The 14,023-nt window shown below is 39.8% G+C and overlaps 1 protein-coding gene across 5 annotated transcripts in view; it reads right to left on the reverse strand.

Annotated features, from left to right (window-relative positions):
- Window positions 1–2,598: 2,598 nt before the first annotated feature.
- The window catches only part of b3gnt7 (UDP-GlcNAc:betaGal beta-1,3-N-acetylglucosaminyltransferase 7), a 40,095-nt gene continuing 28,670 nt past the window's right edge, over window positions 2,599–14,023 (reverse strand). For all 5 annotated transcript variants that reach the window (XM_072572509.1, XM_072572508.1, XM_072572507.1 and 2 more), the window contains one exon: window positions 2,599–8,936. In XM_072572509.1, coding sequence (XP_072428610.1) covers window positions 7,672–8,919 — 1,248 coding nt within the window. In that variant the 5' untranslated portion in view covers window positions 8,920–8,936 and the 3' untranslated portion in view covers window positions 2,599–7,671. The remainder of the gene's footprint in view (window positions 8,937–14,023) is intronic.

The following is a 14,023-nucleotide window of genomic DNA, read 5'->3' on the forward strand; positions in this document are numbered from 1 at the left end:
CAGATATATTAGGGACATTTAAGCAACTCTTGGATAAGCACATGGAAGATTGTACAATGAAAGGTATGTAGGTTAGTCTGATCTGAAGAGTAGGATGAAAGGTTGGCACAATATCAAGGGCTGAAGGGCCTGTGTTGTACTGTTCTAAGTTCACCTTTCACCCACAATTGAGTAGACCAGTGGTGAGAAGGGGGCAATTATCTCATCCAATTATTTCCCCTTTTCACCACCTTTCATGACTGGGGGGTGGTGATGGTGCTGCTAAAATACACCCATTGTATCCTGAATTTTCAAAAACTATAAACATCCTCCTTCAAGAATTATACCAGTCATTTTCCTTTCCTTCCTGAATGCCTTTTGTACAAGAATATTTACTATTCAGTTCCTCCTTCCATTTATGGAATATTTTGAGAGGTTATATGCTTGAAAGGCACTTCATGGCTTTCTTCCTAAATTCATCATTTTAGAGAGTACTAATTAGAGGCTGCAGAAGCCATGGGATGAAGCCTAGGAATTTCTACTTCATGTCTTGGTATGTTAGGCAGCCTTCAGTAAGGTCTAGAGGGAGCAGGAACCCAGCCTTAGGAACAACAGCTACTGCATCAATAATTGAGGGGAGGTGGTCTGACAGACAGCAAATCTTGGAGGTAAAAGCCTCCCCCCCCCCCCCCCCCCCCCCAAGGAAACTGCAGGGGTTGACAAACAAAGCACCCCTCACAAGGCTAAAATGGCTTCCTGCTCCATCCATCCCTATTAAAACAGGATGGATAGGTGGTACAGATTCACTGTGCAGCCTAGGAATCCTGCACTCCCTGTAGCTACAGCGTGAAGGCCTGGAGGCACTGCTTTACCCAGGCTAGTTTAACAGTCTGAGTCCACAGGCCCTCCATGATGGCAGAAGGAATTAAAAACAAAAACAAGAGAGATAGCAGAATGGAGGGGTGCTAGTTACAGGTAGCATGTCTGAAGAACTACATTATCAAGGATTACTAATTACCTTGGGAAGATAAATCATGCAATAAGCAGCTACCTAAAAAAAAACACTTGCCGTTCTCTCCCTCCCCCACTCCCCTTTCATTTTGGAATAGTGTTGAATTCAGAGTTGTGGTAACCAAACTCAATGTTTGCTTTCTGTTCTGTAGGTAAAGTGTAATCTGCCTTTTCATTAACAGTGCTAACATTCTACACCAGCATAGGACATCATTTTATAACAGCAAACAGCAAGAATCAACAAACAGCTGGCTTTTAAAATCAAAGATTTGCTGAAATTCTCCAAAAGGCCATCAGCAAAGATCCTGGATAACTAATCTGTTTTTGCAAAGTGCTCTTTGCGCCCTTATTCCCTGATTCAGATACTGTGTTGGAAACTAAAATCTCAGCGCTGTTCGGAGGGAGTCCTATTAACTCAGAAACAGCAGGGAAATTTATGCCATGTAACTGATTATTTCAGGGCCACTGGTATGGAGCCTGAATTAGTCAAATTTCATTTTCATTAAGTGGCTTTTCATTGCTGGTTTGATGTTTGAATTCTTGTTTCTTTTCAAAGTGCCTTCTATTGCACCTTATTTTTACACATATTACTATAATGTCTCAAACAAGTGCATGTCCAATAACACGTTTGAAACTCTATAACATCCAAGACAAAGCAACACACTCCACTGGCAGCCCATCCACCACTGATTGATAGATACACTGCAGCAACTCCGATTCCTTCAATATCAACTTACAAACTTCTGACCTCTACTACTTTGAGCTGAACTGGAGTAGATGCATAAACACATTTCCACTTTGGTCCCCCAAACCCTGCAAGCCACTCATCATACACTTGGACCGCCTCGGTCCTTCCTTCAGTGTCGATGGGTCACTATGCATGACCCTACACCAATAGACTCTAATTGTTCAAAAAGTGGCAGCTCAGCACCACAGTCTCCAGAGCAATTAGGGATGGGAATTAAACACTGGCCTAATCCTGGTCAAAGTAGATGCAGGTTCTCAAATATGAAAGGCAGACAGGACAGAGGGGAATTGTGGAGAGTTGTTGAAGAGAGGGGTCAACCAGACTGATGGAGGGAGTGGGATGGGGCACCTATTTTGGCAAAAGGGCCAGTGATAGAGACAGCCTCTCAATTATAGCTCTGGATATATCTAGGAACATTGAAAGTACCTGAGCTCTCAGCTGAAGTATGCTTTGGTGAGTATGACAGTCAGGCTACTGCTTGATGAATAACACTCTCCCAATAAAGGCCCAACAACCCCAATGAGGAGGACTTTGCAACAAAATTTAGAATGTACACATCAGAAATGACAAAGGCACCCTCTGCTGTTCAGTTATTTGAGAAGGGATGTGAGACAAAGTTTCATTTTAATCCATCAGTACTTCAAGAGTTAAGTTGCTAAACTATCACCTTACAACAAGAATGGCAAAGTCAGAACTATTAGTGTACTCATAATTCAATTCATAAGTCATGTACTTCTTGGTTCCAAGACAGTTGTTTAAGTATTCTTTAATATTAACCTAATTAAAGTCATTTGACACATTCATATTTTATTAAAAAAGACTCCATTCAATGAAGTGGCAATTGGATTTCAACCTTCAAATTATATTTTATTTTTAATCAAATGAAACTCAACCTTTACATTAAGTAACTTTCATGAATCAAGCCAATCATATTACAATGTGTCCCACTTCATTTATTTACATGGTTACAATACATTAATATAATCAAGTAGTGGCCTCTTCACATCTTAATTTTAATTAAGGGAATTGAACACCTTCAACCGTTCAATATTTCTCCAAAGAACAAAATAGAAAACTTGTGAACAATTATATTAGCTTTGAAAAATATGCTTTTTTGTAAATAAGTACATTACTAACATTTATAAATACCCATACAATATTTACAAAGTCAAACTTTATTAAATCTAGTGTTTAAAGATTTATACCTGGACAGGTGAATTCAGTTTACTTTCGGTGTGTAAGCTCTTGATTCCAATCTCTTAACCACTAGAACATTTTTCACATAAATAGTCCTCCTGAGCAAAACACTGACTGTAATTGACACATATGGAAGCAATTTAAACATATGAACCATTCTTGAGATTTGCATTGCAAATTGAGAATCATACTTGGAAGTCAATGGGAATTGTGCCACAGGAATTAATGTCATTGATTGGCAATAAGAGGGGAGGTGTCCCATAACTATTCAATAACAAACAAAAGTGGAGAGGTTTTAATTTTTGCAATAATTGGATTTCACAAAAGATGAGATTATTCAATTTAAAAGTGATTAACATGACTTTAAAACAACATACCTATAAACACAATTTCCATATCACTAAATTTAAAGAGGAAGGCACTCATGGTAAGGAAGTTAAGTCATTTGATGGAATTCTGCATAGGATTTAAAAGACAAATTGTGAAATCAAAGGCATAGAGTTGCTAAATTAAAACTGGTGTTGTAATAAAAAGCAAAAAGACAGCGATAGAAAAGGCAATGTTGTCAATTTTTTCTGGGACTTTAAAGTGTTTGCATACTATAGTGTCAAATGTGTACTGCTGTACAGTGTTCTTTGCCATTTTAACAAAGGAAAAATAGAATATTCATTGAAAGCTTCCAAAGTGATGAAGTTGTGAATAAAACTAGTTAATCTCAATTAATTCTTGTTCATTTGAAGTCAAATTTTGTTGAATTTTTAAAATTTAGTAATTCAAATTTACTGAAAAAAAGGGAGGCAATTTAACATGGATTCAAACTAAATATGTAAAGTTTACTGTACCACTTAGCACCACCATGGGAAACAAATAGATGCAATTTAATGTTTTCATTATTCATGCAAATATAGTTGTAATATTATATCATTTTTGCACTAAGTCCAAAATATCTGAATGAATTAGACAAAGTTCAGAGCAAAGGAATGGAAGGTTGTTTTCAGAATGAGAGGTTCAGAGTCATGAAAAGCCAGTTCAGTTCTTTCTTAAAGAAAATGGAATGTGTTCAAGCCACACCTACTTGGGAATGGGACAAAACATTATCTAGGAGCTAGGAATGCCAAGTCCCAGCTTCATTTGGGACCTGCTCCCACCCTACTCCATAGTTGTTACTAAAATATTTTTTGAACAGCTTTTCTTGACTTATGTTTAAGTTTGTGGGAAGTTCATGCAGGGCCCTCATTAATTATCACTCAGACTAACCAGGTAGCAAACTATCATTCTTGCTGAACATCTAGCTACAATTTCATACATCTTCAAGAAAGAACAATAACCATCCAATGGAAGATTACCAGTCAGTGACATTTGAGAGAGTGGGTTGGATTAGAAGATTAGGAATTTTGTCAGTCTTTTATCACCACACAGGGCATAGCCTGCCACTAAGGATGATGTTGTGAATTGTGTGCAGTCAAGGTCTGGGTTCAGTCCTATATACCAGCCCTACTGCTTAAAAAAATGTTTATAAAAAACAAATGGGTGAGGTGGGCAAATGGAGTTGAATCTGTAAAATTTCTAAGCTTTGTTCTTGCTTCAGATCCAAAACCAACCACAATTGCTTTTCCAACCACATGATATTGAAGCCTCTCATACACTAACAATGACCATCAAGTGACTATGATGGGAGTTAGAAACAAAGCTCAGTAGAGCTCCACTCTTAAAAGGTGTTGGAGTTCTCACACCACATTTTGCCAGTCAGTCATTCTTTAGTTCAGGGTCATAGTTCTGAGGTGTTTACATATTTTCACCGTGCAATTTTCAGATTCAGAACTTAACTACACCAGCTAGAAAACTTAGCAATTAGAAGGTAGGAATGAAAAAAAACTGAAGTTCACTCAACTAGAAATCAAAAGTGATAAAAGTTAGAAGTTGTTAATGAAATGTTTTTTTGAACAGCTTTTCTTGATTTACGTTTCGAGTAAGTGGCTTAAAGTTTGTGGAAAGTTTATGCAGGTTCCCTCATTAATTATTATCACCCAGATGAACCAGATAGCAAACTACCTTTCTTCCCAAACATCTAGCTACAAATTCATACATCTTCAAGGACGAACAACAATCTAGCTTCAGAACAAAGAGACTTTCCCATCCAATGGAAGATTACTGGTCATGAAATATTCCAAGCAAAACCAAAAAAAGGTAAGACAAACATCTTTCATCGACAAGGAGATTTTTCTTAAACCCCTTGTACAGTACCATGCTCAAGATGTTGCTTACAGCTTATTACATTTGACAATTGAAATGTTACTATATTATAAAACAATTTAAATTCAAACTACAGTACAACCTGTTGTTATTTCTTTAAAAACACATCTTCATATTGTTCAGCTAGTTAATATTGTATATCCATACAGGTTTGTAATTGACTCAAATATAAAATGTTCCACCAAAACGGTCATGCATATTGCTGCAGTATTTGGTAATGCACAAGTCTTCCATACTTTGTCCTCTTTATTATAGAAAAGGCACAGCCAGGGATGGACAGTGAAGTGCTGCTCCTAAATTTCAGGTGCAGATATTCATATAACAATAGGTATTAACTAGCCAAAACAATATAATCCTCTTACTTGAGCCAATTAAAGTTTTAGCTTCATTTTCTTTTCAAAATTCCTTACACTTCTTCCCAAATTCTCATTGTAATGTTGCAAAGGAGTAAAGAGCCAATCTCTTCAGCTGTTTGACTGCAAAGAATAGGTATAACGAGATCATTTTTCAATTAATCAGCTGCTCTGTTTCAAGTAATCTGATGGGTTAATAACAAGATGCAGCAGTTCTCGTATGGAGGACAATCATGCTACTGTTGTAGTTTTTAGATGGGCTTGGTCAATCAGTATCAAATACCCAGTTATTTTATGGGACTTGCTGCAGAGCCTGAACCATATGCCACAGCCACCTTTTTGATACAGATTGTGGATAGTCTCGGCAGCACACCTTAAAAATGACCACTAGAACCACTATGTAAAAATCTAGGAATATTTGAAGGATAACATGCATCCAAGAACAAAATTGCTCATCCCAGTGCCACAAACAAAATACAGTCAGCTGTTGGTGGTAGGTTCATAAATTAAAGATTAAACTTATCTTGTTAGTGATGACTTTCAGCAGATCATGCTCCTGGAACAATTAGATTTTCCAAAGATCAAGATAATACTACTACATCTTTGAGGATGAACTACAGTCAATAGAGAAAGTCATGAGTTGTAGTGCACATGGATTTTCATTCAGTCCTAACAAGAGACTATTGAAAAAGAGCAAAGATAAGAAAGAGAGGGACAGAGTAATTCATTAAAAAAAAAGCCATTTCAAAAAAAACAAGAAATACTCAAAAAATGAAAAAGGGAAATGTGAATTCTCAAGCAACTCCTCAGAATAGGTGATAACAATGTAGTCTAAGGACCAGTTTGGTTCAGTGTGCGCTACTGACTTGGATAAAGGGCTAAAAGGAATTCAATCCATGCTTGAACAGAATATTAAAAAGTAGGCATATTAATAAGTACAAAACTTCAAGGTGACATAAGCAAGATGGTGGAATAGAAAAAAGGTATGCCAAACAGAATTCAATCTGTAAATTGGGTCACAAAAATACTAGATTTGTGAAAGAATCAGAGGTCTGATGATTTCTAATAAAGCAGCATATGCAATGGAGTGGAAACTCACTTGTGCTTGTCCAAGATTCCAGAGTCAGGACAATTCTATAGGTCATTTAACTAGTCCAGATACAAACACACTGACATTATCCAATTCACCTTTTCAGGAAACAGAAGAGTCCACCATAAGACCACATGGTGGCAAGCGTTATTCTTTAATTCCTTCAGCTCCCATTGAAGCCACTCTGATAAAGTCGTAAAGTAATTCTGTCCCGGATTATGACAGGAGTAAAGGTTGAGATCATTAAAAGGCCTCACACAAGGTCCACTTTGTCATGAATTGCATAAAGACCCTTTAATAGCTGAAGAATTTTCCAGAAGAGGCTCAAAACTAAAACTCCTCAATGACCTTTTACACACAAAAGGTGCAAAGTCCAAACTGAATTTCAAAGTGCAATCATAACCTTACCAGACCTACGATTATGCTTATTTTACAAGAGAAACTGCTTCCCTCCTGCTCCAGAATTTAAAGAAACAATATTTTAAAAAGATGTAATACTGACTATGATCTGCAAGATCGTGGCTGAACGATTATGCACCAGTTTTCTTCCCCAGAATATAGAAAGGTGTGGAAGCCATAGGAACCAAAACTGCATACAGCAGGGTAACTGATTTCTCAGAGCAATGCTTTAAACATTGTAATTTCAATTTTGTTATTTGCATTTCAGTCCCCTTCTCAGTAAAGCAAACAAATGAAAAGCTGCAATCAGTTACATTGTAGGAGAAAACTTGCTTACACTAAGATGCATTGCTGCTCCATCAAACCAAGTTCTCAAATTGTTTTCACTTACACTAGAGTGCTAACAACATTTATTAAAAATACATTTTAATGAAAATGTTTGATTAAATATTCTGGCAGCTATTCAAGTGAGACTATTGAAGAACAGATAAATAAGTGTTTAGGGACTTATTTTTCCATCGTTTAGAAACAAAAATTAAAATAGGAAAGCATGAAAATGGAGATGGTTAATGGAAAATAAATTAAAACGGTCCACTTTCTTCCAAAATAGGAAAGATTAATCTTTTGCATTCAACAGCCCATTAAAACTTATATGAACTTTGGGGTGAACCTATAGAAATTTTTATTTTTCTAGAACAACTAATTTTGCTGTGAACAGCTTTCCACATTTCGAGAAGTTCTGCTGGAAGCAGTTTGTGCACCACCATTATGCTTTTATAAAAGCAAGGCTCTTTATTCATTTTACTTTTTTTGTTTTTCACAATGCCAAAGGTCTTAAAGCCTTGATGATTAATGGGATTTATGCTGAGCACTTCGAGGCACATCCCCAAGAAAACATCATCGATGGGGTACAACTCTAAATTTTCAGAAACCTTGTACAATCTTCTTGCAAGTGATCCAGCCATCAGAAACCCACCACCCCCTGCATAAGGTGGATAATATGTTTTATTGTACAAAGCTTCTGGAATATAATATTTATTTTCCTTTTTGCGAATTGGTTTTGCCATATACAGAACATCGCCTACAAAAAGATTGGTGATTTTGGGTATACTAAGAAATTCAAGAATATTCTCAGTGCTTACAAACACATCATCATCACCTTTAAAAATATACTCCACGTTCTCACAATATGTAGAAAACCACTTGAGAAAGTTAATCTCTTTCAAGGTGAGATTAAAAAAAGTGTCCACGAAGTTCCACTGAAGTATATCCCCATAAATAATATCCTCATATTCCAGCAGTCTTTGATGGTGAAACTTTTCATCGTCATTGGATGAAGTCCCTAAAAGGAATAGGATTTTTACTTGCTTTCCATCCACCACCGTTTCATTGCCCCATGTTTTCCTGATGGCATCCCTGCGGTCATACTGAGTTATAATGGATTTAACAACTAACAAAAGGTAGATATCACCACTACACTTCTCAGGGTGGTTAAGAATCATTGGAAAGTACCTGCAGTGTCTATATTGTAAAAATTGTTTGAAGTTTGACTCCAAGCCTTTGAACCATTCAATATGAGTGAAGTTGTTGTTAGGAGTGCAGTTGACACTACTCATATCCCACTGTTTGGTCTTTTTCTGTGCTTCTGTTACCATCAACGTCTCAGTGGCAGCAATGTCTGATTTTTGAAGACTCCAGAAGTTTCCCTTGGGAGTGAAATAGTTGAAAAAAGTAGAAGCCAATTGGTCCTCTGTAAAACTGGATCTTTGGGAGATATTCTGTAATTCTTGGCTAGTTCTGCTGCTTCTTTGCAGCAGAGTCAAGGTTATCACAGTCACAAAACAGCTGATACAGCAGGCCTTTAACAGTCTCATCTTCCTAAAGCACATGCTCTTCAAAATGTTTTCTGAGATCAATGAAATAGGAACAGTAGTTAATTATATGATTAGAATTAAATAAACTACGATCAATATACAAGAACCTCTTACCTTTGTTAAGCTATAGTGAATAGTACTCATGGAGATTGGATGGACAATAAAGGTTTTCTTTGCTTTAATTCATCTACATAATCTCCACCAAAAAGGTGAAAAGGAGCAATTTCATATCCAGCAACCAGCAGCATTTTACACTGACAGTAAATAAAATGGACGCTAGTCAGCAATCTTAGAGGCAGTGTCATTCAACAAAGATTTCACAGGCACTTTTACTGTCCCCTTTTTGATTCTGAAGGGCTGCTGGGAAGCCAAAATCGGCGGGTGGGGGGGGGGGGGGGAAAAGAGTGCCAAGTAGTAGAAATAATCATTTAGAAAAGACAAATAATAAAAATGGACTGGCAGCATGAAGATTGACTTTTGGAGGGTCAGTGAAGGCTGCATTTTTTGATGTAGTCTACATAGATTTTAGCAAGGTTTCTGACAAAGTCACTCCTGGTCAGAAATAAAACATCATGGAATCCAAGGGAAGGCAGTAAGTTGGACCAAAATTGGGTCAGTGGCAGAAGTTAAGCATAAATGATGGATAGATGTTTGTGTGTCTGGCATCTCAAAGATTCATTGGACACAATAAAAATGAAGTGAACTACCAATTGTTAGTCAGTCAATCTTAAATGATGAAGAGTTTGTAGATAAAATTACATTATTATTGAAGAAGAAAGATGTTGTTAACAAGCTGTTCAGGTGAGCAGAACAGGTCAAATGGAATTCAATCTGGAGAAGAGGGAAGGGAGACATTTAGGGGATGGCAAAGAGAATATACAACATGGTAGAAAAACCAAGTAGTGTAAAGAGGAGCAGAGGGAGCATGACTGCATATCCACAGGTCCCGGAAGCTAACAGGACAGACAGATATGGTTAAGTACCAGTCATCCACAGAATACCAGACGTGGATCTCATTTTTACATTAGAAAAGCTCATTGAGAGATGGGCATTGCTGGCTGAGCCAGAATTTATTACCCATCTCTAGCTGCCCTAGAGAACTTTCTTGAACTGCTATAACCTATGAGCTGTAGGTTGACTCTCAGTGCCCTAAGAGAAGGAATAGCATGATTTTGAGCCAGCAGTGAAGAACAGCAATATATTTCCAAGTCAGGATGGTGAGTGGCTTGGAGATGCAATCGCAGGTGGTTTATTTTCTCCTCTTGTCCTTCCAGATGGAAATGGTCATGGGTTTGAAGACATTGTCCAAGAAGCATTACTGAATTTCTGCAGTGCTTGTAAATGTCACTGCTGCTACTAAAGCATCAGCGATGGAGTGTGGGGATGTGGTGCCTATTAAGACACTTTGGCATCATGCCTCTTGAAGGCTGATGGAATTGTATCTATCCAGACAGGTGGGGAGTGTTTCATTGGAGACTTGTAGATAATGGACAGGCTCTGGGGAGTCAGGTGGTGAGTTACAAACTGCAGGTTTCCTAGATTGACATGCTCTGTAGGGTGCTGCAGTATTTACATGATAAGTGCAATTCAATTTATAGCAAATAGCAACTCGAGATGTTGATTCAGTGATGCTACCACCTTTGAATGGAAAGGTCAATGGTTAGGTTCTCTTATTGGAGATGGTTATTGGGCTGACAAGTGGCAAGTAACTTTTGTGCCACTCGTCAGCCCAAACTTGGATATTGTCCAGTTTTGCATTTGAACGTGGGCTGCTTCAGTATGAGGAGTCACAAGTGGTGAACATTTTGCTGATGGTTGCACACATCCCAACTTCTGGGCTTATGATGGAGGGAAGCACATTGATGAAGCAGCTGAAGATGGTTGGGCTGAGGACACTTCTGAGGAATTCCTGCAGTGATACCCTGGAGCCGAGATGGCAGACCTCCAACAACCATAATCATCTTTTGTGCTAAGCATAACTCAGCTTTCCTCCTGATACTCACTGACCCCAGTTTTGCCAGGAATTCCCCTTTGGAATTCAGCTCTTTTGTCCATGTTAGGAGAGGTAAGCAGTTCATGCATGACAGAAGTGGGTACTGCAGATGCTGGAGATTACAGTCAAGATTAGAGTGGTGCTGGAAAAGCACAGGTCAGGCAGCATCCAAGGAGCAGGAAAATCGACGTTTTGGGCAAAAGCCCTTCATCAGTAATGAGGCTGGGAGCATCAGGGGTGGGGCTGGGGAGAAGGTGGCTAAGAGTGCAATGGGTGGATGGAGGTGAGGGTAAAGGAGAGAGATCGGAGAAAAGTGTGGAGCTGATATGTGGGAAGGAAAATGGGACACGTCATGAGGGCAGTGCTGAGCTGGAAGGTTGGAACTGGGGTAAGGTGTGGCGAGGGGAAATGAGGAAACTGGTCAAGTCCACATTGACGCCATGGGGTTGAAGGGTCCCGAGGCAGAAGAGGAGGCGTTCTTCCACCATGCATCGGGTGGTGAGAGAGTGGCTGTGGGGGCATATCCTTGGGTGAGTGGGAGGGAGAGTTGAAGTGTTCGACCATGGACCGGTGGGGTTGATTGGTGATGGTCTATCAGAGATGTTCTCTGAAGCACTTAGAAATTTAGGACACCTACTCGCAGAATGCTTCAGATTTGTGGAGTCTTCTGTGGCTATCCCCATTTCAAACAAGTATGCCATTTTGGAAAAAATAGGGGTGATGGATTCTCAGGGGAATGTAGCACAAACATTCAGGTTTCTGGCATTGAGACTGGCTCTAATGAAACGAGGGGTAGGTCGGGTTCCAAAAGATCAATTGTGTTAGGGGACTGTCTAGTCCAAGGTACAGACAGATGTTTCTGTGGCCAGCAGCAAAAAATCAGAATGGTGTTGCTTCCCTGGTGCCAGGATCAAGGATGTCTCAGAGTGTGCAGAGGGAAGTGATTGCTGAGCCCCTTGTGGAGATATCTGTATCAATAGTCGCAGGTCAGGTGCCAGAAGACTGGAGGTTGGCTACTATTTAAGAAGGGTGGTAAGGACAAGCCAGGGAACTGCAGACCAGTGAGCCTGATGTTGGTGGTGGGTAAGTTGTTGGAGGGAATCCTAAGGGACAGGATGTACATGTACTTGGAAAGACAAGGACTGATTAGGGGTAGTTAACATGGCTTTGGGCATGGGAAATCATGTCTCACAAGCTTTGTAGTAACAAAGAGGATTCATAGGGCAAAGCAGTAGACATTATCTAGATGGACCAGTAAGGCATTCCACAAGGTTCCCCATGGGAGGCTGGTGAACAAGGTTAGATCTCATGGAATACAGGGAGAACTAGCCATTTTGATACAGAACTGGCACAAAATGTAGAAGACAGAGGGTGGTGATGGAGGGTTGATTTTCAGACTGGAGGCCTGTGACCAGTGGAGTGCCACAAGGATCGGTGCGGGATCCTCTACTTTTCATCATTTATACAAGTGATTTGGATGTGAGCATAAGAGGTAGAGTTAGTAAATTTGCAGGTTACACCAAAATTGGAGGCATAGTGAATAGTGAAGGTTACCTCAGATTACAACAGGATCTTGATCAGATGGGCCAACGGACTGAAGTGGCAAATGGAGTTTAATTCACTTGAATGAGGGGTGCTGCATTTTGGGAATGCAAATCTTAGCAGGACTTATACACTTAATGGTAAGGTTCTAGGGAGTGTTGCTGAACAAAGAGACCTTGGAGTGCAAGTTCATAGCTCCTTGAAAGTGGAGTCGCACGTAGATAGGATAGTGAAGGAGTTTGGTAGCTTTCCTTTATTGGTCAGAGTATTGAGTACAGGAGTTGGGAGGTCATGTTGCGGCTGTACAGGACATTGGTTAGGCCACTGTTGGAATATTGCGTGCAATTCTGGTCTCCTTCCTATCGGAAAGATGTTGTGAAACTTGAAAGGGTTCAGAAAAGATTTACAAGGATGTTGCCAGGGTTGGAGGATTTGTGCTATAGGGAGGGGTTGAATAGGCTGGGGCTGTTTTCCCTGAGCATCAGAGGCTGAGGGGTGACCTTATAGAGGTTTATAGAATCATGAGGGGCATTGATAGGGTAAATAGGCAAAATCTTTTCCCTGGGGTCTGGGAGTCCAAAACTAGAGGGCATAGGTTTAGGGTGAAAGGAGAAAGATATAAATGAGACCGGAGGGGAAACGTTTACACAGTGGGTGATACATGTATGGAATGAGCTGCTGGAGGAAGTGGAGGAGGCTGGTACAATTGCAACATTTAAAAGCCATCTGGATGGGTATATGAATAAGAAGGGTTAGGAGGGATATGGGCCGGGTGCTAGCAGGTGGGACTGGATTGGGTTGGGATATCTGGTCAGCATGGACAAAAAGGTTCTGTTTCCGTGCTGTACATCTCTGTGACTATGTTTGAACCAATACTGTGGTGCTCCTGGCAGAACCCAATCTATGCATCACTGTGCTGATCAGGTGCTGTTTGATAGTAACATTGATGATTGGTCTACACTCAATGGGGCAGTTATTGACTGGGTTGGATTTGTCCTGCTTTGCAACCAAGACATACCTGAGCAATTCTCCACATTGTTGAATAGTTGCCAGTGTTGTAACAGTACCGAAACAGCTTGGTTTGGGATGTGGCAAGTTCTGGAGCACAAGCCTTCAATACTATCACCAGAATGTTGTCGCTAGGGCACATTTTTAGATATGCTTGGTGCCACTCCTGGCATGTCCTCCTGCACTCTCCAATGAACTTCAAATGATCTTCTGGTAATGGTAACAGGGCAGGGGTGCTGGGCCATGAGGGTGTTGACTACGTTGCAGTATGATTCTACTGCTGCTTGTGGCCTCATGGATACTCCGCCTCAAGTTGCCAGATCTAATCAAAATCTATCCTATTTAGCACAGTGATAGCATCGCACAACATGGCAGGTATCCTTAATTGGAAGATCAAAACATCCATAAATTCTGTGCAGGGTGATAGACTGATGCACTTGTAGCCAGCAGATTGGTGACAATGAGATTCAGCAGATTTTGCCCTTTTACCTGCCACAGACCCAAATCGAGCAGTTGTGTCATTTAGGACCTGGCCAGCTTAGTCAGTCATGGTGCTGCTAAACCATTCCTAGTGAA

This window comes from Chiloscyllium punctatum, chromosome 6 (genome assembly GCF_047496795.1).
Source record: "Chiloscyllium punctatum isolate Juve2018m chromosome 6, sChiPun1.3, whole genome shotgun sequence".
NCBI lineage: Eukaryota > Metazoa > Chordata > Chondrichthyes > Orectolobiformes > Hemiscylliidae > Chiloscyllium > Chiloscyllium punctatum.